The 22,796-nt window shown below is 45.8% G+C and overlaps 1 protein-coding gene across 1 annotated transcript in view; it reads right to left on the reverse strand.

The window, feature by feature from the left end:
- The window catches only part of LOC144823769 (membrane-bound glycerophospholipid O-acyltransferase 2-like), a 212,235-nt gene that overhangs the window by 68,305 nt on the left and 121,134 nt on the right, over positions 1–22,796 (reverse strand). Inside the window, exon 5 of the mRNA XM_078682581.1 lies at positions 6,555–6,610. Coding sequence (XP_078538707.1) covers positions 6,555–6,610 — 56 coding nt within the window. The remainder of the gene's footprint in view (positions 1–6,554; positions 6,611–22,796) is intronic.

The raw sequence follows: 22,796 nt of genomic DNA on the forward strand, positions 1-22,796 counted from the left end.
GGGGGATTCCCCCCCCCCCCGAGAAAATTTTGAGAAAAAGAATGGCAAATGGTGCATTTTCAAGCAAATTTGAGAAAGCAGGAAGGTTAATAAAGCAATTGTCATCTTCTATACTAATATTATAAAGAGAGAGCCCAAACCTTTGAGGCGGGTAATCTCAGGAACCACAGCACCAATCACAACACCCAATACAGCATTGGAAAGGGCAGTTACAGCAGAAGGACATAGGCTATACAGATGCCCACCAAATACATTTGAAAGGTAAAAGAACCTTACGTGTGCGTTGTGCTGTGTGCGTGAACAAGGCCAATGGGCGCTGCAATTGCACGGCAGCAAGGGGTGTGGCCAATGGGCGCGACAACCGGCAACAATCGCGCGGCACATCCCCCCCAAAAAAGTGTGCCTTGAGGGCGTGTGGAAATTGACGTGTGCGTTGGGCCGGGGGCGTGGCCAAGGCCAATGGGTGCGGTAATTGCGCAGGAGCAAGGGGCTTGGCCAATGGGCGCAGCAATTGCTGGGGCTTAGGCGGGGCCAGACGCGACTGATCGTGCCTGCGGGGACAATAACTGCACAGTATCCTGCGTGCTGTCACACACTCAACTCTCTGCATAAACGAATTGACACCAGGCGCACAACATCAACCAGGACTGGAGCCGGGCTCAGGCGGCGGATGACGTGACTAAGCGCGCCTGCTGGGACACTAATCTTTTAACTGACTGCACTTTCCCACACGCGCAGCGTCTCCAGCGCACGCTATCACCCACTCAACTCTCTGCTCCAACGACTTGACACCACAAGCACAACATCAAACAAAACTGGAGCCTTGCCTCAAGCAGAGGATGATGTGATTCGGCGTTCCTGCGGGGACACGAAATTTACAACTGAATGCACTTTCACACACGATTACCTACGGAAGTGGAGTACATACACACTAGAGACATCTGATAATATTTCTTACTCCGAGGTACACACAGTATCTGCACACACATGCCTAACTATTGTGACAATTCATGCTAAAAATGTTCTTTAACGCGAGATTTTAAAATACATTTCCCTTGCCTATTACACACATTCTATTTCATACCCGGACAACGTCGGGACGGGCTGCTAGTTACATTAATAAAGAGATATCATATAAAATAGGTAGCTGCTTATTCAGTATATGTGTTTTGCTCTCCCTGTGCCACCTACTGCCTACACTAGAATCAGAGGGCCCGGGGTCTGCAGGGCCCTCTCCTTCCGCTTCATCTCAGGCATCTTGAGAACTGCTGAGAACGGGTTCTGACACCGGGGTAAGCTCATGGTCAGTTGCCGGTACTTAGCTTTATGCCAGAGAGTCCAACCCTTGGATCCCCAAGAATCTGTCCATCTTTCAAGAGCTGGCACCCCCTCCTAGCTGCGGCCCTGAAGGCTTTTGTTTCCTCCTACCCACATGATAGGATGGGTAGGACCAATGCACCGCAGGGCTGTACCACTGGAAGTTGACCTGAATCTTATCGCTCCCAGCCAGTCCTCAGTATTACCCCCACAGCTGGACCTCTTGGAACCTCCAGAGCATCATAGATGCTCTCAGCAGTCACTTCTCCACAGGAACATACCAATCACAGCACCGCAGGCAATGTCACTCGCTCGGCACACCTGATCATCTCATCCTTCCTCCCCTCCCCTGCGGGTGACTGTTCAGAAGCCTTAACACTTGTTCAAGACTTTTCAGTAAACTCACAGCTTTCTCTGTCTGTCTTATATTTCAAACTTCTGCTCTGCTCCTCTCCGCGCCGGTACACCACATTGGTTTTTGGTAGTCGAGTGCATTATCAAATAAATGTATCAAATGAATACATGACAAAAAAAGTATATATGCTGCAGCCACCCATTGCATTTCACATTGTTGTATTTCAAGGTATGGGCTGCAACAATGCATGGGTAATGCAGGCCGGACACCATGGGGCTCATTTGACATAGTGACGTACGCCGATGATACGCAACTAGTCGTATCTATGAACCAGGCGGACTCCTCCTCTTCTAATTTAAGCAACTGTTTGGCAGCGGTTGCTCAGTGGATGGCCACCTCGCATTTAAAATTAAATGGCGAGAAAACGGAGCTTTTGATGCTAGGCAACTCAGTCATTCCCAGCCCTCTACTGGACTGGCCCTCGTGTATGGGCCCCCCGCCCCAACCTAAGTCCCATATAAAGAGCCTAGGCATTTGGCTGGACACTAACCTCAGCTTTCTGCAGCAAGCTACCACTCTGTCCGCCATATGCTTTGGGCTCATGCGTATGCTGAGAAAGGTGTTACCACTGCTCCCTTTTGAAGCTCGCAGAATAATGGTGCAAGCCATTATTTTGACCCGCTTGGACTACGGGAACTCCCTATATTTAGGGGCCCACACCGCCACAATAAGGAAGCTGCAGGTGACACAAAACGCTGCAGCCCGCCTTTTACTAGGCCTTAACAAACGACAATCAGGTACTATGGCCCTGAGGAAACTGCCCTGGCTTCCCATTAGGGCCAGAGTGTTGTTTAAATCCCTGTGTTTCATGCACAAAGCCATGTGGAAGACTGCCCCCACTATGATCTGCTCCCTAGCGGAACCCTACCTTCCTCACAGATCTCTGCGTTCCAGCACTGCTTTCTTAGCTACTGTCAATAAGATCAGACGCACTAGATGGGGTGGACGTTCCTTTTCCTGGAATGCTGCTAAGGAATGGAATTCCCTGCCCACTCTCCTTCGCAGTGAACCTAGCCTTTTAAAATTTCGGAAGGATCTGAAAACTCACCTGTTCATCTAATCTTTCCTCCCTTCTCATTAGTATGACGGTACATAGCGCTACGAGGCCTCCGGGTTGTTTGCGCTTTATAAAACCCGATTAATAATAATAATAATAATAATAATTTATGAGCTCTTGCGTCATTTTTACGCCGCCACATTTTTTACTCCACTGGTGCGTCACTAAAAGTGACGCACCAGTGGAGTAAAAAATGTGCCTTGTTGCACCACATTTACAAAGTGACGCATCTAGGTAGATGCGTCACTTTGTAAACCCCTGCACCACATTATACCTGCGCCAGGTATAATGTATGCAAGGGGTGCGTTTTGTCGCAAGAAAGAGTCATAGAAGTGACGCAATGAAATCTATAAGATTTCACGCGCCATTTCTTGGACGCTAATGCGTCAAATTCTAACGCCTGCCTCATGGCAGGCGTAAGACTGACACAGGCCCTTTCACATGGGGCTTGCCCCATGTGAAAGTACACATTGCTGGAGTTGCGCCACTTTTGTGACAAACTCCAGCAATGCGTCACTTTTGCGCCTACAGATATGTCAGAAATACTGACGTATATGTAACTCCTTACGACATGATGCGTCATACTGTAAATATGACGCATTATTAGTGTCGCAGGGTGAGCGCAGTGAAAAGTGACGCATCGCTGTTTTCACGCAGCGATGCGTCACTTTTCATAAATGAGGCCCCCTGTGTTAACATGTCCGCTCACCCTGAAACAATGAGAATATGTGCCCAAAAGGCCACTAAATATAAAGAGCTGCGGCAGGAACTCTGCGGCAAAGGGGCACGATTGTTCCTTACTTTATAATCCTAAAGGCCTTGAATGATTGGGCATCCTAATAGCCAGAAAATACAGGGGAGTTAAAACTGGGACACGGAGCAGACCTTCCTTTGCAGAATACAATGAATGAGTAGATGTTGTAGGTACTGTTAACTGTGCTCCCCTCGAGCCACAAAGCACACAGAATGTAGCCGAGTTAAATGGATGTGTAGAGAACGCTTTATGTAAGGGTGTGGACAGCTAATCAATACGATATCCCATTACTTCTCTCAAGCGCCTCCCTTTCTCTGGAAGAATAATGGTGCAATACACGGAATGAGAATCCCCGGTATTTTCCCCTCTTGGAACATGTTTCCTTTTAATTCTCCAGAAACCTGCATTTACTCAAGCAGATCCCGGCGGCGCCCTCTTGAGCGCGTGGCACGACAGGCACCGGTAATGGGACAGCATATAATGAATGGGGCGAGCCTCGGTGCAGGCCCGGCTGAATTACTCTCTGTGCCAGGAAAAAATGGGCCGACGCTGCCCACCGGGCCCACTGCACGCGCCTCGAAGATGTGAAATATACGACGACGCTGCTGAGGGACCTATCTAAGACCTGCACACCATTCCTAGGGCGGGAACCATTGACATTACTACTGCGGAGGGCGGCGTCACTTTATCACCTATTCAATACTGCACGACAAAATATTGCATCCATCATCTCCACTGCCACTGTAATACCATGGTTAATAATGGCTTAATGAAATTTGCTTTCGATAAGTGTTTTCTATTTTTGCATACACAGTTGATAGCATTTGAAGCTATGTGCATTATAAGTAGATATAATGCACATAGCTTCAAATGCTATCAACTGTGTATGCAACATTAAGTTGTATGTACAACTTAATGTTGGGTGAGGGTGACCTGTATGAAGGTTTAACTACCTATAGCGAATAGGTGAAGTACTTTGGGGCATATTACCAACAGTTAGCGATATTTATCGCTAACTGAGCTTAGCGTTAGTTTTCGCCCAATATTATCGCTGAGATAACGTCCTATTACCAACGTTTATCTCAAAAGCAATAATATTGCAGGCGTTAGCGTGAATATCGCTGGAAAACCAGCGGTGTTCACGCATTAGCGTGCAAATGCTGTTAGCCATGTTATCCACCTCCCATTGGATAACATGGCTAAGAACTGGTATTTGCAGGCTTAGCGTTTGGCGATATTCGCGCTTAGCGCGAATATTTCCATCGCTTCGCCTTTCTTGGTAATAGGCGATAGCGAGGTTAGCGACTGCTTTCAGTCGCTAACCGGTTGGGTACGCCCACTTTGCATGTCATTAGCGATAAATATCGCTGACATGCAAAGCGGGCTCCAAACCGCTCGCTATCGCCTACAAGCTGTTACTAACTGGTGTTAGCGACAGCTTGGTAATAGGGCAATGGAATTATCGTCACTTAGCGGCCGAAAACGGACGCTAAAGTGGCGATAATTCAATATCGCCACCCTTGGTAATATGCCCCAATGTTCTTCGCATGTTTAATGGATTTAGTCGTTCTAAATAATCAATGGAGTTTCGGCCTTTCCCTTAATTTCTGTGCGTCAGCCTTCACTTCTTCCTAAGGGAAATTACTGAGTCATACAACTGAACTCCCGCTTCATCCCGCAACTGAACTCTTACTCACATACCCCGTCAGACCTGTAGTCATCCTGTCCTGTCGGTTGAATGCATGAGAATTTCCGCTCACCTTCTGAACCCTTGTCCTCAGTTGTGAACACGCAGCTGCGACAATCAGCGCATGCGTGAGCTCTGGTGGTTTTCGTCACGCCGTTGACACTGATTATCATAGGACCTGCCACAGCCCCAAGTTAGGGAATGAGAACTCCGATTAAAAGACTAAAGGGCTCTAAGGTATAAGCAGCAAAAATGTTGTCACAAACATTTAATTGCAGATACTGTTACAGAGGCACTGGTAGATTTAATGATATGCACAAAGCCACATAGTTTGTTTAAGTAGACAATCCATGATGATAACACGCACATACGATCCATGGCTTCACAAATGGCCCTGAATCACCTCATTACTTGTAAATGAAAAGAGCGTGGACTATCTTTAAAGCACAGGATTACTATATAGGGAGTAAGTACAATGGTGCAGGGACATCGCGGCTCACATGCATCGCAATACTAGGGGGTGTTGTCGCGCGGGGGTGGGGGCCGGGGAATTTCTGAATTAAATATAAAACTTACCTTATCTCACAGCCGGTCCGCGTCACCTCTGCTCCCCTTGGCGCCTTCACGAATGGCACTGGTGTAGACTGGCAAGTGGCAACCCCTTTTAGCCAATTCTGGGGCTGGTCCAGCAGCGCCAGGATTGGCTTAGGGCACGGTTACTACTCGCCCGCCTGCCCATTAGGAGACCGAAGTTTGAGCCTATGGTTAACCCTCGCTCTCCTAATGGGCATGCGCAAGCCGGAGCAGACACTAGTGCGCATGACTGGGCACGGTGCAAACATTTGCTGACCCTCCCCACTCATATGCACTTGTGCTGCTGCCTGGCTGTTGCCCCTGGTCAGTCTGACAATCATGTCAGTCAACATGAGGCGGACCGCCCACCCCCTTCAGACTCTGATGGGGGTGGGCGGTCCGACGTCATGCTGACTGACATGAATGTCAGTTCTCCCTCGGCGTCTTTGAACTTAAGTACACTGATTCAGTTTACTTAAGTTCAGAGACGCCGAGGGAGCTGCGGGCGGGAGGGCAATGCCCCAACGCCCCAATGGACGCACCGCGCCTTGCTCTGCAGCGTATACATTATCTCAAAACATTTCCAAATTAATGCATGGGCTGCAGATAGCTGAGCTCGGAAACAAAGGGCAGTAATTGCTCCTACTTGCCATTTGTCTTCCTAAAAGTGATTAAATAATGTTTCTCGACTCCTGCTGCCACCCACCCCAGCAGTCATTTCACTGCAGCCCCAGCCGGCAGTGCCACTCACCGTCATGGAGCTCGAAGGCCACTTTGGTGATCTTTTGTGTGATGATCATGATGGCTCTGGACAGGGGGAAAGGAAAGGGGTCTCTGGTTAATCGAAAAATCCAGCTTCAAATAAATACATGCGATCTTACCTTTGTCAGAGAGGGAATGTTGACGTCTGGTGACCAGCTTTATAACTGGAGTGCATCTCTTATGCAGGCACTTATGATATAACTAAACATATCATTCTTATGTAAGGAAACTAATGATATTTTACAGGGTGTGAAAGTAGACATTTGTTAACAGAAGGAAATTGCAACATGTATAATTCTGTTTAGTGCAAGGATGCTAATCAGCTGTATAGAATGTGTGGAAGGAAAATGCATGTTTAGGAAGACTGTAAAAGAGGAAATTATCATTTTTGTTTGGGGCACGCATATATGCTGCATTTTACAGTATTTGGAAGGTAAAGAGGCACACAGCTTTAATGTCATGCGCCAGGAACCTAGGATTTTACAGACTTGCACGCCTCCACAAAGCAGGCAGAACGGCCCAGGGAGTTAAAATCTCGCTGCTGTCATCTGCTGCACAAGTTAAATTCTAGGCATGTCTGAGTAAGCCGTCTATCCTATGGAAGCTGATAAACTGGTTATTATTGTATTTGGGAGCATCAGAACCTGTTATTTACAGTGCTTAGGACAAAAGCAAAGGGACAAAGTCTATATATGTAAGAAGATATAACAGTTATGACGTAGGCTCAAGTGCATTGTAAAGGCACTTCATACCATAAGTATAGTGCACTCAGAAGGCGCTGCAGCTTCCTACAGTGGAGACACATATCTTTCTATGGGATGGCTAGTTGTAGTCAGAAGGGCAAAGGTTTAATTTAGATTATTTATATGTGCATTTATCCTGACAATCTGGCATGGATCTGGCACTCGTTGTCCAACATTTGTATTGTATTGTAATGGCATTTATATAGCACTTACTACCTCTGACGAGGCGTCAAAGTGCTTTTTCAGCGAGTAGCATACTAATCCGGAACCCACAAAGTATTAGTGTTGAATTAGTATAGTGAAATATGAAAGTAATTTGAATGGTGGATAAGTTATTCAGTTATTTGGATTGAGAAGAATAGCGGAGGGATAGAATAGGGGAAAATGTTTGCATTAATATAGCGCTGGTTACCCCTGATGTTGTATTGATAAGCTTTTTTGGCGAGAGGCATGCTACTCCGGAACCCATAAAGGATTAGTGGTGAATTAATATAGTGAAATATGAAAGTAATTCGAGTGGTGGATAGGTTAGTCAGTTATTTGGATTGAGAAGAATAGCGGAGGGATAGAAGAGGGAAAAAAGTTTGCATTTATATAGCGCTGGTTACCCCTGATGTTGTGTTGATGCACTTTTTTGGCGAGTAGCATGCTACTCTGGAACCGATAAAGGATTAGTGGTGAATTAGTGTAGTGAATAAGAGTGGTAGATATGTTAGTCAGTTATTTGGATTGAGAAGGATGGTGGAGGGATGTTTTGGTGCTCATAGCAGTAGGAGGAGATTTGGGATGAGTAAAAGGGAGGTGGCGGGGGAAGAGTCAAAGGGAAGGGTTTAGAAAGGCTTGTTTGGGAGATCTAGTAGTAAAGAGATACGAGATGATGTAAGGAGGGGTAGAGTAGGGAAGAGTCTAGAAAAGGCTATTTTGGGGATCATAGTAGTGGTATGGGGTTCTGAGATGAATGAGAGAGTGGATGTAGTGGACATATTGATTGAGGTATAGGGTGAGAAATAGGGTAGTGCATTGGAAAGAGTAGTAGAAAGAGGTTTGCAATGAATATAGGCCCCGTCCTGTTACTCTCAGTACATGTGTCGGTGCTGCTTTGCCATATTAAAAGGGCAAGCGACACTCCATGTTATGAATAGAAATCGCACTGCCCACTAGTGCGACATGAACACATGACACCTGCACTGTCTATCTTTACACCTTCAAATACATATTTACAAGTTATATATATATATATATATATATATATATATATATGTGTGTTGCTGAAGCATCAGATGTCAGCAATTGGAATATGGCACAACACGTTACATGAAAGCATACAGTGTGGATGCCAAGGGGTACTGTGATGTCATAGTGCTATGCCTTTGTATAGTGATGCTGTGGGGGACACGTTTTATAGTGATGCCACAGGGAATGACACCTTTGCTCATTGATGGAATATAGCGCCACCTCGACCCAAAGGTATCAGAGCACTTTACATGAGCACCAGTTGCGTTACAGACAGACATATTCATTTTGTTAGGCACAGGAAGATTAAGTGATTTGCCCAGAATCACAGGATGTTGAGCTACCCTGTCGAGACTTGAACCTGGTGCCCCATGTTCAAGGTCCACGCTCTATATGTTAGGCCACATCTGGGGTATGCCGTTTCATATTGTGAGGACATAGGGTCAGATGTATGTCCGTCTTTAGCGGTCACAAACGGAAAATTGGGCAACTTATTACTGACTCGCAAAGTAGTGTTTGCGAGTCGCTATTAGGAAGGGGCATGCCAAGGGTGTCTCTTCCTCATAGGGAGTTGCAGGGAGATGTACAATTGTCTTGCGACTGAAAATGCAGTCACAAAACAAGTGCAGTTCCCACCTACTTAAGTAGGTGGTATGCCAGTCGCAAACAGGAAGGGGTCCCCAGGGGACCCCAACCCCTTTGTGAATGCATACAAAAATATTTTTTACGAGCAAGCAGTGGTCCGGGACCACAGCCTGCCCTTTAAAAATTAAAAGAAAAATATTTGTTTTTTTTCTCTTAAACGCACGCTGTCTTCCTTTAAGGAAAACGGGCTGCATTTGAAAAAAAAGTTGGTTTATTTAAAAAACAAACACAGACATGGTGGTCTGCTGTCCCCAGCTGGCCACCATTCCTGTGATAGTAGCCCATTTCCAATGAGTCGCAAATTGTGACACGCCTCATAAATATTGATGAGGTAGGTCATTTGCGACCCTATTGGGAATTGCTAAATCACATTCCATTTTGCGAGTTGCAAATAGCGAGTCGCAAAAAATTGCCATTTGCAACCTGCAAAACGGAATGGCTGCACATCTGGCACATAGAGTACTACATCTTGCATAGTGATGACTACTGTGCCACCCCTTCTTGGAGTGATATGATAGGGTTTGTATAGTGAGGTAGGAGGGTAGAAGACCTCCATCTAGCAATCCCATTGGGTAGTTCACGTTCCATAGGACCCGGATCCCCCAGCGTGCTCCCCGCCCGCCAAGACAACCATACAACCCACAGATAAATCATCCACAGAGTTTGAGTGGGTGTAAAACGGCCATGTTTAATATCCACATTTCATAAACATGACAAAACATTTCATATTCATCATTAGATAAATAAATGACACCATTTTATTATTGACATTCCAAGTTCTCATTCTGCAAGATCCTTATCCCCCAGCACTAAGGGCCCATCTGGCTCGCATCTCCCAAGTTGAGCTTCCCACGCAAGGCGCAACCCGCCTGCGCCCTTGAGTGGTGGGCCCCAACCCTCTGGTCCTTGTCCTTGCCCACCCCATGACCACCAGGCTGACCAGGAACCCAGGAGGCTCGTAACCTGTCGCCCTAGCGTCCCCAGCCGGGGGCCACATTCTCCCTGCGGAGAGCTTACCGTCTCTCCCCTCAGTGCTGGCCTAGGGAGTACGCAAGGTGGACTCCCGTCCATTCTGTAAGTCCATGTCACTGTTCTAAGGTCTCTTTACTGCCACAAGGGTGACCCGGGCCATAGGGTATCTCACCTTCATATAGTGATATCATAGGGCCCTACACTATTTTACTGTGATGCTCTGAGGTCATACAGTTTCCTTGAGTAACTCTATGCTATCAGACTTTTGTGTGTTGATGACATAGGTGCTATATCTTTGTCTAGTTATAATCAAGGCCACTGGAATTATGTGACAGTTTGTTTCTAGCTCAAATGGTCCAAAGGTTACTGAAAATAGCGACATGTGTTGCTGAGCAGTGAACGGGCCTTTTCAAAGGTTGACTGCTCACCTTTCTGTTGCCTATTACTATATTTGGGTGTTGAACTGGTACTAATGAGGTGCACCAATGCCAGACAGAGTTAGCAAGCATAAAAATGACAAAATATTGATATTTTCAGCAAAAAAGGTGCCACAGTGCGCCGCACAATTTGGGTTTTTTTGCCGCATAATTTACTCAACCCTGCCACATAATTTAGCACTCTCTTTGCCACATAATTCCAGTGGACCTGGGTACTTTGTATGTAATGGCTTAAAATGGCAGGTGAGAGTCCACACACTAATGAGTCATGTGAAGACCTGATTGGCATGCTTCACTTAATTGGCATTTTGTTGGCAGCAAATTGCGAGAAATCTGAATGACATCATGTTTAGGGCATTCAATATATGAAGTTTTTATCACGCGCTTGTACATACGTTTTGCCACGTCATCATAGTGCCTTAATTAAGAGGTGCTACTCTCAACCAATTGAATGGTAACCCCGTGTGATGGTGTTGGCTGAGCTGCCGGTGACACCACAGTAACAAGTGCTAAGAAAACATTCACTGGAGTACGAGCGCTATCTGAGTCGTCATTAGTGTGATTCCTTCTCCATTCACATTCTATGCATTGATTATAGAGAAGAATCTTTTACGGCACCTGGCCATGAGAGCAAGGAGGTAAAATGCATAGAGCTAGCGGACCAAAGAGGAAACCCTCCTTGACAACCAACACTGAATACTCGCCTGAGGTGGAGAATGACAGCCAAATCTAGGTCAAAATGGTGACACTTCTGCAACACAAGGAGTTCGAGGCTCTGAGTCATTCTGCACTACCACAAAGCTCGGAGTTGAGTGAACTGGGCGACGACCGACCAGACATCAAGTTGTCCATGACTCCGGAGCTGCGTAAAGAGGAGCAGAAAGAAGTCTTCAAATATGAGGAGGACGAGCCCATCGTGATGTAGAGGCCAGGATAGTTCGACAAATGGCAGGATCTCAACACTGAATCTCCCTAGGAGGTGTAGGAAGATACCCGGTGATTTTCTCAGATAGCCTAGCCTTTCCATGTACGATGGACTAATTGAGAGGGCACCAGTCACAAATGTGGTCCAGTTTGAGAAAGTTGAAGCAATCTTGCTTCTCCTAGAGACCCTGAGGCCATTGCAGAATGCAAACCTGTACTTAGTCTTGCTCCCCAGCATACTGCACCAGGGTAAGAAAGCTTTGAAGGGACTGATCACACCCAGTGCAGAATCCCCTCAAAGAAATATATAAACATTCCAATAGACTCCCTATTTATCAAACAAAACCTACTTGCAGATTCCATCACAGTGACGACTGCCAGGAAGAGGAGCAATTCCCTCATGTCAACCAGGCCACCAGCAGAGAAAGAATAGGCTGGACCTCGTAGATGGAAAGAGAAGCAGCAGTGCCATTGAGAATTCTGAACTCCAATGCCATCCTCCACAGGTGTGGCCAACAGCAAACTGAAGAAATGGGAGGGCTCCTACTGCACCCCGCCAGAGTTCAAAAAGAAAGGGTAGTCCGTCATGCAGGAACATCACCAACTCCTTCCTCAAATTGCCTCTGGGTGCAACAGATACCACCAGCAGACTAATGTGCACGGGCATTACTGTGTTTGGGGGTAGGGGGTGGCAACTTATTCATGCCTGAGGTGCAGGCATCCTTCATTAACCCCTTCGACGCTCATGACGAGCTGGGCTCGTCATGAGGTAGCCTCCTCGCACGCTCATGACGAGCCCAGCTCGTCATGAATAATGGGCTTTACAAATTCTCAGCGTGCGGGCGGAAATCATGCCGCACGCATGCGGTTAACAGAACCTTGTGGGAGCAGCAACTCTTCATTTATGATAAAAGGTCAAGTATCTTGTCAAAAAGCAAGCCAGCGTCCACCTTGCCCCCCCATTTTCAAGGGAGAGACAGTGGTGTCTACTAGGTGTACTTCCTAGTACCAAAACAAGACTTGACACCGACACCAATTCTCAACCTCTGGTATCTAAACAAGATCATACAAATGCAACACTTCAAAATGATAGTGCCACATAAATTCTGTTACTAAGGAAAGGAACACCCTAGACCTGAGACACCTACCTACATATAACAATGAACCAGAGGTACAGGAAGTACCAAAGATTTGTCTTGGACTACATACACTACCAGTTCAGAGTTCAACCCTTTGGCTTAAAATCTGCAGAGTTCACGAGTGCCTACCGGCGGCAGCACACCTGGGAAGACTGCTGATACAAGTCTACCCATACCTGGACAATTAGCTGGTAATGGCAAACTCGAAACAAAAATGGCGGTCATCACACACTACAGTGCCTGGGGGGTTCACCATAAACCATGAAAAAATGCCACCACTCGAACAGGACAATGTGGTCCTAGGGGCAACACTGGTCTCAGGATCAGCGTGGGCATACCCAGTCGCCAAGAGGGCAACAGCAATAGCAGATCAAACTCTTCTATCAGAAGGGGAAGTCTGACAGTGAGGACTGTCATGAAATTAATGTCCTCATGCAGCCTCCTTATACCGCATGCAGGACTGCACATGCGAACCATACAGGAATGGTTATGAAATGGATGGTCACAAGCCACAGGGAAATTAGTGTATCTAATGATTGTCTAGGAAAGGTTGTGAAGGAAATAAAGTGGTGGAACCCAACAAATGTGAGTATGGGGAGACCTTCAAAAATTCCTGCTCCCATGATGACCATACCAACGGACACATCCCACAAGGGTCATGGATAAGCTGATGCCCGGAGACATCTGGTGCCCTAGGGGCATCGTAAATTTGTTGTGAGCCACTCTCCTAAATCGAGGCTATTTCAATGGGGCAACAATAGTCCCCAAATCCCAATGAGCACTAACGAGGTAGCAAAGAATTATACACCGCACCCCAGAAAGTTTCCACGGGAAGGGGGTGGGATAAAAGAAATACTAGGTCTTAAATGATTCAGGTTTACCTGCGTCCGATACTACTGGGTTCATGATAGTTTCACCAGATACCAGGACTGCTCAGGATTATTATGCTCTGCAATTGAAATGCACCTGGATATGGGTCAATGCAAAACACTTGGAACAATACTTGTCTGGTTAAAAATCAATGTGCCAACTAGTGCTTAACGCACAACAACTTTCTCTAAGAATGGTCTTCTATGTGAATTACACTGGGATTGATTACACATGGAAACTGGTATTTAAACCTGGTGCATACAGTCTTCTATGCTATGCAGAAATTGTCATGCTGAGATGATTCTGTCCAATAACTCAAGGCTGCTTACGATACTTAGCTCCATCGCATAGCCCATTCCTACTCGTGTACTAAGGTTATATTGAGCTGTTGTGTTTGTACTAGTTGATTCAATACCCATTAGATTCCCAATGTTAGACTAATGTTCTGATTTGTTACCTTTGCCTCAAATTGTAAAGCGCTCTGATATCCTTCGGGATCAAGTTCGCGCTATATAAAACTTTATAAATACATAAAAAATTTGTAAACAGTGAACACGCGCCTAGCGGTGAACAAAGGAGTCCCTTAAGTTCCATACTCCCCAAGGCCATGTGAGGGGAAATGCAGGCGCTTCCGGTGACAGCTCTGGTGATCTCCAGTGGACACCAATGACTTTATTTTCAAACTTTGACCCAAGGCAGTGCTCTAGGCTGACATCCCTTTTACCTTCTTCGAGACAAGAAGGCAAACGCAGTTACGCGCATTTATCATAGTTTTCACCAGTTATTTAATTCCATTATTGTTGAAGGCGATGAGGTGATTTAAATTGCACACCCTGTCCATTTCGGAGAGGAATTCTCAATTCTTCTTCGGTAGGCAATGGTTACATTGATACATGCATAATTAAACAGGCTCGGAGAAAGATCCGAAATTTGAATGCAAGACTTGAGATCGGATGGGAGCCGGGAGCCTCGAACACTGTGATCTAAGTTTGAAAATAATGTAATTGCTCTGCACTGGGAATCATTCGGGATAGTGCAAGGAAGCTGTTTGGCGCCCCCTGGCGGTTTCGGCATTTTTAGCAGCAGGCAAGTGAATTTACTTGTAAGTGTGGCCACCTGTGTATTCAAGCGCCATCCTCTATCTGGCGTTTCTGACAAGACACGGTGCCCGTGACATAATGTGGGCAAGCTGGGTGTTTGTAATTGAGGGGCCTCTTGGCGGGTGGGGGTTGTCTACGAGCGGGCACTTCTGGTAATTCGGTGGACTAGTGAACCCATCGTAAGCGTCTCTGTTTAACCATGTAATAACAGGTTTAAATGCTTAGGGGGGCAGAGCCAACCATTCACCCTTCCAGGGTCGATGCAAAGTGTATCATTGACTAAGTACCTTTAAACATCTGATAATGGCGCCAACAATTTCTTTCTAGGTGAATGTGTGCTTAATAAATCGAGTGCCCTGTTATGCTGTGCGTGCGAGTCCAGCCTCTCATCCTTTCTGAGGTCGATAAAATGAGTACCGTTGAGTTGGGTAACAGTAAACATCTGTTATTCGGCGCCAAGCTGCCTCTTACAAATGCACGTTATGCTTTAGGTTATGCCTGAAGATGTACAGCTGGTTAACACCTCTTTTGATGCCAAACACGCGGCGCAGGGGCGCAGTCGGGCCCTTTCCTTGAAGGGGAGCCAAGGTGCACGGCAGCAGCACAGTTAGCACGCCTTGTGCTCTGACCCCGCTGATAAGGGGGCTTCACCCTCCAAGAGCTGGGGGGGCTCGCGGCCGAGGGTCCCGGGGGTCAGCACGGAGTGTGCTGAGCTCACCTGTGCCAGAGGACAAGGGCAGGGCAGGTCTCTGCTGAGGAACAGAGTGTCTGAGACAAGGTCCCGGCCCTCCCGCTTCAGGGGGTTTCTCGGAACGCACTGTGAGACCAGCAGAGGTGTTAATAACACGACGCCCTACCCCACAGGCTGGGGCCACCCAAGCCTTGGGAGAAGGGGCCCTCCGTCGCGAGGGATGTTATTACAAGGTGCGGGCCCCGGCTCACATAGGTTCTGAGTAATTTACTAATCTTTGCTAATTCGCAATACATGTTCTTGAGCCTAAATTGGTTTAAAACGTCGATGGAAATGTATACAATTCACAAAAAATAAAAGGCCATACCGCAAGTCCGGAATTGGCTCATTCCTAGGAATTCAAACATATTTTTTTTACATTAGTTTCTTCTTCCAGACAAACTTTTTAACCCAAAAGTTCACTTTTTTTGTGCAATTTTGTATAGCGCTAACTCGGCCCGAAGGTATCAAAGCGCTTTACAGGAGCACCAGTTGCTTTACAGAAGGACACATTCATTTTTAGGCACTGGGAGATGAAGGGGCATATGTATGAAGCCCATTTCCCGTTCGGAAACGGGCCGATTCTCAGAATTGGCCCATTTGCAAACGGGAAAAAGCTTTTTGGGATGTATCATCCCAAAAGGTCCTTGCAAAATAGGGAATCACAAAATTTGCGATTCCCTATTTTGCGAATGCATTTAAGGAATCACAGATTGCGATTCATTAAATGCGATGTAGAAAGCACTCAGGTTGTGCAATTTCTTCTTAAGAAATCGCAAATTACCACCAACTTCAAGTTGGTGGTAATTTGCGATTTCTTTGAAAAATGCACATGCTGTGAATCTGGGCAAATCCCTTAAACTCTCCGTTAATGAATGTTTCCTTAACTGGTGCTCCTGAAAAGAGACGGTGTTGAGGATAATTTGCGGGTGCTGAGCACCTGAAACCACGGGCTCAAATTAAGCAGTGCTGGCAGCGACTACACAGTGGGTCACTCTGGCAAACCATGCTTGGAACAATTCACCAGGAGTCATTGTTCATTAGGTAGTGACTTCTTATTCATAGGTAGTGATTTCCTCTGCTTTCTTGGAATATTGCCATACGCCAGTAGATTCTGGAGTAGAGTGGCTTTGAGGCAGTGGCGGCTGGCACAGGTAAGATCGGTAGGCAGGGTGGGGGGAGATCGACAGACACTGGGATAGGTAAAATGAAATAAAAGCACTTACCTTGCACTCAGCACATCACTGAGTTGGCGATCCGGCAAGTGCAAGGTAAGTGCATTTATTTAATTTTACCTATCCCTTTGTCTGTCAACTCCCTCCACATCCTGCCAAAACCGCTCTTACCTGTGCCAACTGCCACTGCTTTGAGGACTTATCATTATCAGTTAATCCAGCTCCAAGATGACATAGTAAAGGTTGCAAAAGTCCAGGCTTTGAGAAGAAAGACTCTGAGGGTGGCAGCCCCTATTGGCCAAGAAGTAGAAGGAGTTGCTTGCAAACAATTGCCTAGTGGTAAATTAGTCTTCATGCCACCTGGGCTAATCTAAATTCTGAACTACTAAGTGAGGCTGAAGAAATTACTGACCCAGCCTATTACCACTCTTTGTTGATCCCTAATATGGCCTCCCAGCGGTATGATGTGGACGGGAAGTTGATAAACTTCCTGCTTTCTTGAAGACTGAAAACCAGAATATAAGGTCACCAAGCAGAGGATCCTTGGGTAACAACCATGGCTGCTTGGGGGATGGGTGTGATTTTGCACAGTCGTATGGCCCACAACTTCACATAGCTTACTTAATTTGAAACTTCGAAACCTTATTAAACTCAAAGTTTCTCAGTTTCTTTTAAAGGGAGTCCTTTGCGTTAGCTGAAATCTAAACTCACAGCTGCTCAAGGAAGAGAGGTTAGCAGGTGGACACCTATGTCCAGCAGCCATATTCAGCAGTCCCATGCAGTGCTTTAAATGGGCCGGTACTGTCCGGCACGGAGTACCAGCACTTTTTTATTTTCGGAGGGAGAGTACTGGCACTTCTCAAGAGAAATGCTATACTTTTAATTGGAGAGTACCGGCACTTCTCGGAAACAAGCAGGTTCTCTGATACAGAGTACCTTCACTTCTATCTTTCCATTTAAAGCCCCATTTCAAGTCCCATGCCATCAGAAGTCCTGCCCTTAAGGGAGCAAAAACTTTGGCTCCTAGAGGTGTTGGGTGACCTATGAGAAACATAGGCGGCTTGCTGTTGAACAGTGGGTGTCTAGTCACTCCCGATCTTTGTCAAACCAAGTCCTGAACAGCAGTGGTATATTAAACCTCCACCTCAGAGCCCTACTATATAACAGTCGGTTGTATGATGTTACAACGTGATCAAAATGATCGAGGTACATCACAACGCATCTTTTACAATGCAAGTCGTTACCACGACTTGCGCTGTAGGGTGCTGGACTTAGGAATAGTAAGATTTACTATTCCAACTCCAGCCTACGTACAGTAGGGAAGGTGTTGGAATAGTAAATTTACTATTCCTCAGTCTAGAGCGCCCTCCAGCGCAAGTCGTGGTAACTACTTGCGTTGTAAACGATGCGTCGTAATAGCACCGCGGTGTGTTGACCGCGTTGTGATGGATGTTTACCTAACACTCTACCACTCCCAATCTTGACACTATCTGCAAAAGGATGGCACAACGGAATGGGCGAGACATCTGGCTGCAGGAAATTATCACCTTTGGCCTACCCATCAAACGAAGTTAGTGAGCTCTGCCTGCTTCTGTCAAGTGGAACTTTTCTGACTTCCTGGAGGAAATAAGTAGCTTTGTCCCCTTCAACAGTGGTTGGGGCTCAAGTCTTTCCGTACATATTTTACACTTTCAACAGCTGAAAGCCCTAAAACAAGAAAATGCTTAGTTTGATCCCAGATGAGAGAGCAGCCACTATCCCACAACCTGTGCATGCAAATGGAAAAATGTGACTATTTACATGTGCCAGTTCCTAAGGATACTTTATGTTGACAAGAATGGATGCGCCACAGTATGTGCCAGAGTCTGCGGCACTACAGAAAACTATGCTTCTGCCATAAGCCAAGAAACAGTGGGCTAAGATAATACAAACAGCTGTGCCCACTGAGACCATAAAGTGACATGCACTAAGCTAACAAACCTTCTAACTGACCCTAATATTGAATTAAAATTTTCGGAAATAATTATCTTTGAAAAGTAAGCGTCACCTGAACTCCACCATTTGACCCTGTTGCTAACTGAACAAGCATTTGAAATGAAATAAGTCTCGCATTTATGAGAGTTTGAGCTATTGGCATTGTAAATGACAATAGCTTAAAATCTCGCAAATGTGAGACCTATTGCATAGCAAATATTTTGTTTTTTCTTTATAAGCGCTCCATGCCGTGCTTTCAGGTTAATAGAGGCCGCGTCCGCTTCTTTAGACAAGCCGCGTCTAAAGAAAGGTCTGCAACCGCTATTACAATGAAAGCACAGTATGGGCTGTCTGTGCATTTCATATATGGCAAACACCACTAACAATAACACTATTGGGACCTTATGCATGTCGTCTGCGGACATTTAGTAAACAAAGGTGGCAAATTAAGTTCTGTACGTAGAGGGGCGCTGCAGAGTGTAACTAGGAGATATGTGATGTTCACGAGATGCATAAAGTTAGCGACCTCCTAATTCATTAAAGAGCATCCTCCAGAAGCCTGGAAAAGAACCAAGTAAGGAATCAGTGACGACAAAGAGTCCTTCGGCTGGATCAAATGCAGTGGGACCCGTGAGAGCTACCTAGTTTTCAGCCGAGATTTGTGCTTGTGTGCCGCCATCTTTAACAAGTGTTGGTCAATGGCGGGTGTCCTCATTAGGTAAGGAAGAAGGAGCACACAAAATGTGCTCCAGGAGTATAATCTCTGTCCCCTGTGCTAAGCACTTGCCCCTACCTTGAGGCATGCTTGATTGACACTTGCATTTCAGTAAGGCTATCTCTTCCCTGCCAATCATTTCGGAAAAAGACATGATGAGTTTATTTATGATTCTTGATTCCACGTTGATATGAACTGAGATGTATGGATTTGTCACCTAAGTGATGAACATGTATGATGACTATTTCCTTGAATTTTGGCTAGGCTTGTGTTACACAAGTAACATTATATAAAACACACAGGTTACCCCATTGAGGATGTCGCACCTGAAGGGGTAAAAGCTCACACTCCACCGGCAGCAGCAGTATCAGCCTGCCCTACGATTCCCAAGACGTGACTGCCAAACGCGGTTCGAGCAATGTGTTGCTATTGATCACTGGCTTTACTCAAACAAACGGGGACAGCGGATGGTTGCGGAAACAAACTTTATTGAAATTAAAGCCCCGCCCACTTGGGCGTCAGCAAAACATGGCCTCATGGTCGTTGTAGTTTAGGCCCATTGTTGCTTGGACTCTGTTCCATTCATGCCCGATTGGGTGCCGCAAACCCCGGTTGGGTAGTTCACACAATGTCTTACCACAGTGGGCTGGAAAAACAAAAAGTTGCTTTTACCTCTGCCAATACATCCCGGCAGTCAGGTCCCCTTCCCTCCTGTCAACGCTCATCCTTCCTGAGCGCTGTGGACCCGCCTGACCAGAGGCAGGACATCCACACGACCGGATTAGCCGCATACCATCAAAAACACACAGGTTACCCTATATATATATATATATATATATTCACGAGCAAGTGTCCCAAGTAGGGGGAGCGTCTCTTAGCTGGCGCTGGCAGCGAGGATCGGGACAGCCTCGCTAAAAATCACTTTAGCAAAATTTCTTCATTCAAGAAGACGCCGCACACCACTTCAGTTTGGATTTCGTTTCTTTATTCTCCTGTAGGTTTTTCCCACCTAAGTCCCTGGTCACGGTTTATAAACATTTGTCCTTTCTTTATGTTGCGTATTTATACTGATAACTCCACCTAGTACATTAAGATGCATTGTGGGAACAGTAGACAATTTCAGTTGCTCGCTATTTTTACTAGCTTTATCTTTGTGTTTGCGGGCTGCTTGATGGTGCCTGGCAATGATTTAGGGTATTTTACCCCTGGGAATACTCCTAGGGCAGAGGTCTTCAAACTGTGGGGCGCGCCCCCCTGGGGGTCCGTGGATGGTTTCCAAGGGGGGCACGAATGCCTCTGCAATTACATGTAAATGAAGATGGCCTGGAACTGCAGCCTTATTTATCTGCTTAATTTCCTGGATGTCTTCATTTACACGCATCCTGAAGTGCTGTGAAGGAGGTCACCGAGTATCAATAAATTGCCTAAAGGAAATTAATTAACTAGTCTGAGTATTTAGTTTTTCCGCTGTCAGCTAACTACATATGAAATAATGAGCAAACGATTCCCTGAAAAATAAAATCAAGTTGCATTACACACAGTCTATCATAGGCTACTTCAAAATCATGCAGTGTTTGAAATAAAAACACTTTCCTACAAAATATAGCCTTTAGTCATACATGATCAGACGGTCCCTAATTTAAGCATTTTCTGAAGTATTACACCCTTACAATACCTCTAAAAAAATAATTGTCACTTTGACGCATTAAGAAGGGCCATTGGAATTATGTGGCAAGAGAGGACTAAATTATGCAGGAAGAAAAGGTAAATTATGCAGCATAATCTGTCACATTTTGGGGTTAGCTTTATTTCATTTTAGTCATGGTAACACTGAGGTGAAATATGATACCTCTTTAGTACCAATTTGAGACCCAAATATATCAATAAGCAACTGCAAGATGACCAATCAGCTTTTATGAAGAGCCTTCTACTGCTCTGGAACATGTCACCAGCCACGTTTTAAGTCATTGTTGATACCTTTGAACTAGAATCACATTTTTTCATTAAAATCTGCAGATTATGCAGCAGATGATGGGTTATGTAGCAAATGTGGTACATCCATAGCAATGAAGAAAACACTTCTGCCTCAGAAACGTATAATTCCAGTGGCCCTGGAATTAAGTGAGTAATCAATTAACGGTTGGTAAGAGGATGTAGTGTAACAGCCTTCTTTGCATTAGGGCCCACTATACACTTGTCAGTGTTGATTTGGGCCTCAGCGCAATAGCCCATAGGAGGGGAAAAATTAATGCAGTGGAGACACCTTTGTTTGGCCTCAGAGAGATGGCAGATAAGGGTGTGTGGCTAGATGGGAGTCCATGGGCCTCATTTATGAGGCTGTGCGTCACTTTTACGCCACCGGTGCGTCACTTTTTGTGACGCACCAGTGGCATAAAAAATGCAACTTGTTGCGCCATATTTACAAAGTGACGCATCTAGGTAGATGCGTCACTTTGTAAACCCCTGCGCAACATTATACCTGCACCAGGTATGATGTATGCAAGGGGGGCGTATTGACGCAAGAAAGGGTCTTAGAAGTGACGCAGTGAAATCTATTAGATTTCACTGCGTCACTTTTAGGACGCCGTTGCGTCAAAATCTTGCGCCTGCCTCACAGCAGGCGTAAGACTGACGCAGGCCCGTTCACATGGGGCTTGCCCCATGTGAAAGGATGCATTGCTGGAGTTGCGTCACTTTTGTGACACACTCCAGCAATGCGTCACTTTTGCACTTACAGATACGCCAGAAATACTGACGTATCTGTAACTCCTTGCGACATGATGCGTCATACATTAAATATGACGCATCAGGAATGTCGCAAGGAGTGCGCACCTAGAAGTGACGCATCGCTGCTTTCACGCAGTGATGCATCATTTCTCATAAATGAGGCCCCATGTTTTTAACAAACGGCAGAGGAGACTGCCCGCCTTTGCCAGGCAGTAGCTAACATTAGTGAACCAGGGGTCAGAGGGGCTCACTTAAACACAATAATGACTGTTTCACTTTAAAAAAGGTGCATGGGAGTTTATTTTCTAACATTAGGACCAAGGGCCCTATTGCAGATAAAGGAAGACCACATGTGGTAGCTCTTTTTTTTCTGAAAGGGCCTGTTTTAAGAATAGAATGATGGTCCGGCATAGTGGCGAAGGGGTATAAGAGTCAGAGGAGATAGCCTGCTACTCAGGACTGAAGTTATCATTTGTGCAGTAAGTGTAGTTGCTTTGAGGTCCAGTAGTGCGAGGGGCTCACAACACCTCAATTATAGGGGGCAGTATTTTGGAATCAATAACTGTTTTTGTTTGTTTCATTTGCTGTTTTTGAAGTCTCATAATTAGTGTGGTTCATGAGCTATCGAAAAAGTACTCCTGAAATGATTTCATAATCCATGCCCCCTACTCTCAGCCCTCTCCCTTCCACTCACCCAATCCTTGCCGTAAAGTTTTGGAGGGCGGGCTTGACATTAAAACATTATGCTTAGGGGGGCTCAGAGCAAAAAAGTTTGAAGACCTCTGTCCTAGGGTAAGGTAATGCCTGTAACATTGGCGTATAGTACGTCAAACATCAATTAATGCTA

The sequence above is a fragment of the Lissotriton helveticus genome, chromosome 3_1 (genome assembly GCF_964261635.1).
Source record: "Lissotriton helveticus chromosome 3_1, aLisHel1.1, whole genome shotgun sequence".
In the NCBI taxonomy this organism is placed as follows: Eukaryota; Metazoa; Chordata; class Amphibia; order Caudata; family Salamandridae; genus Lissotriton; species Lissotriton helveticus.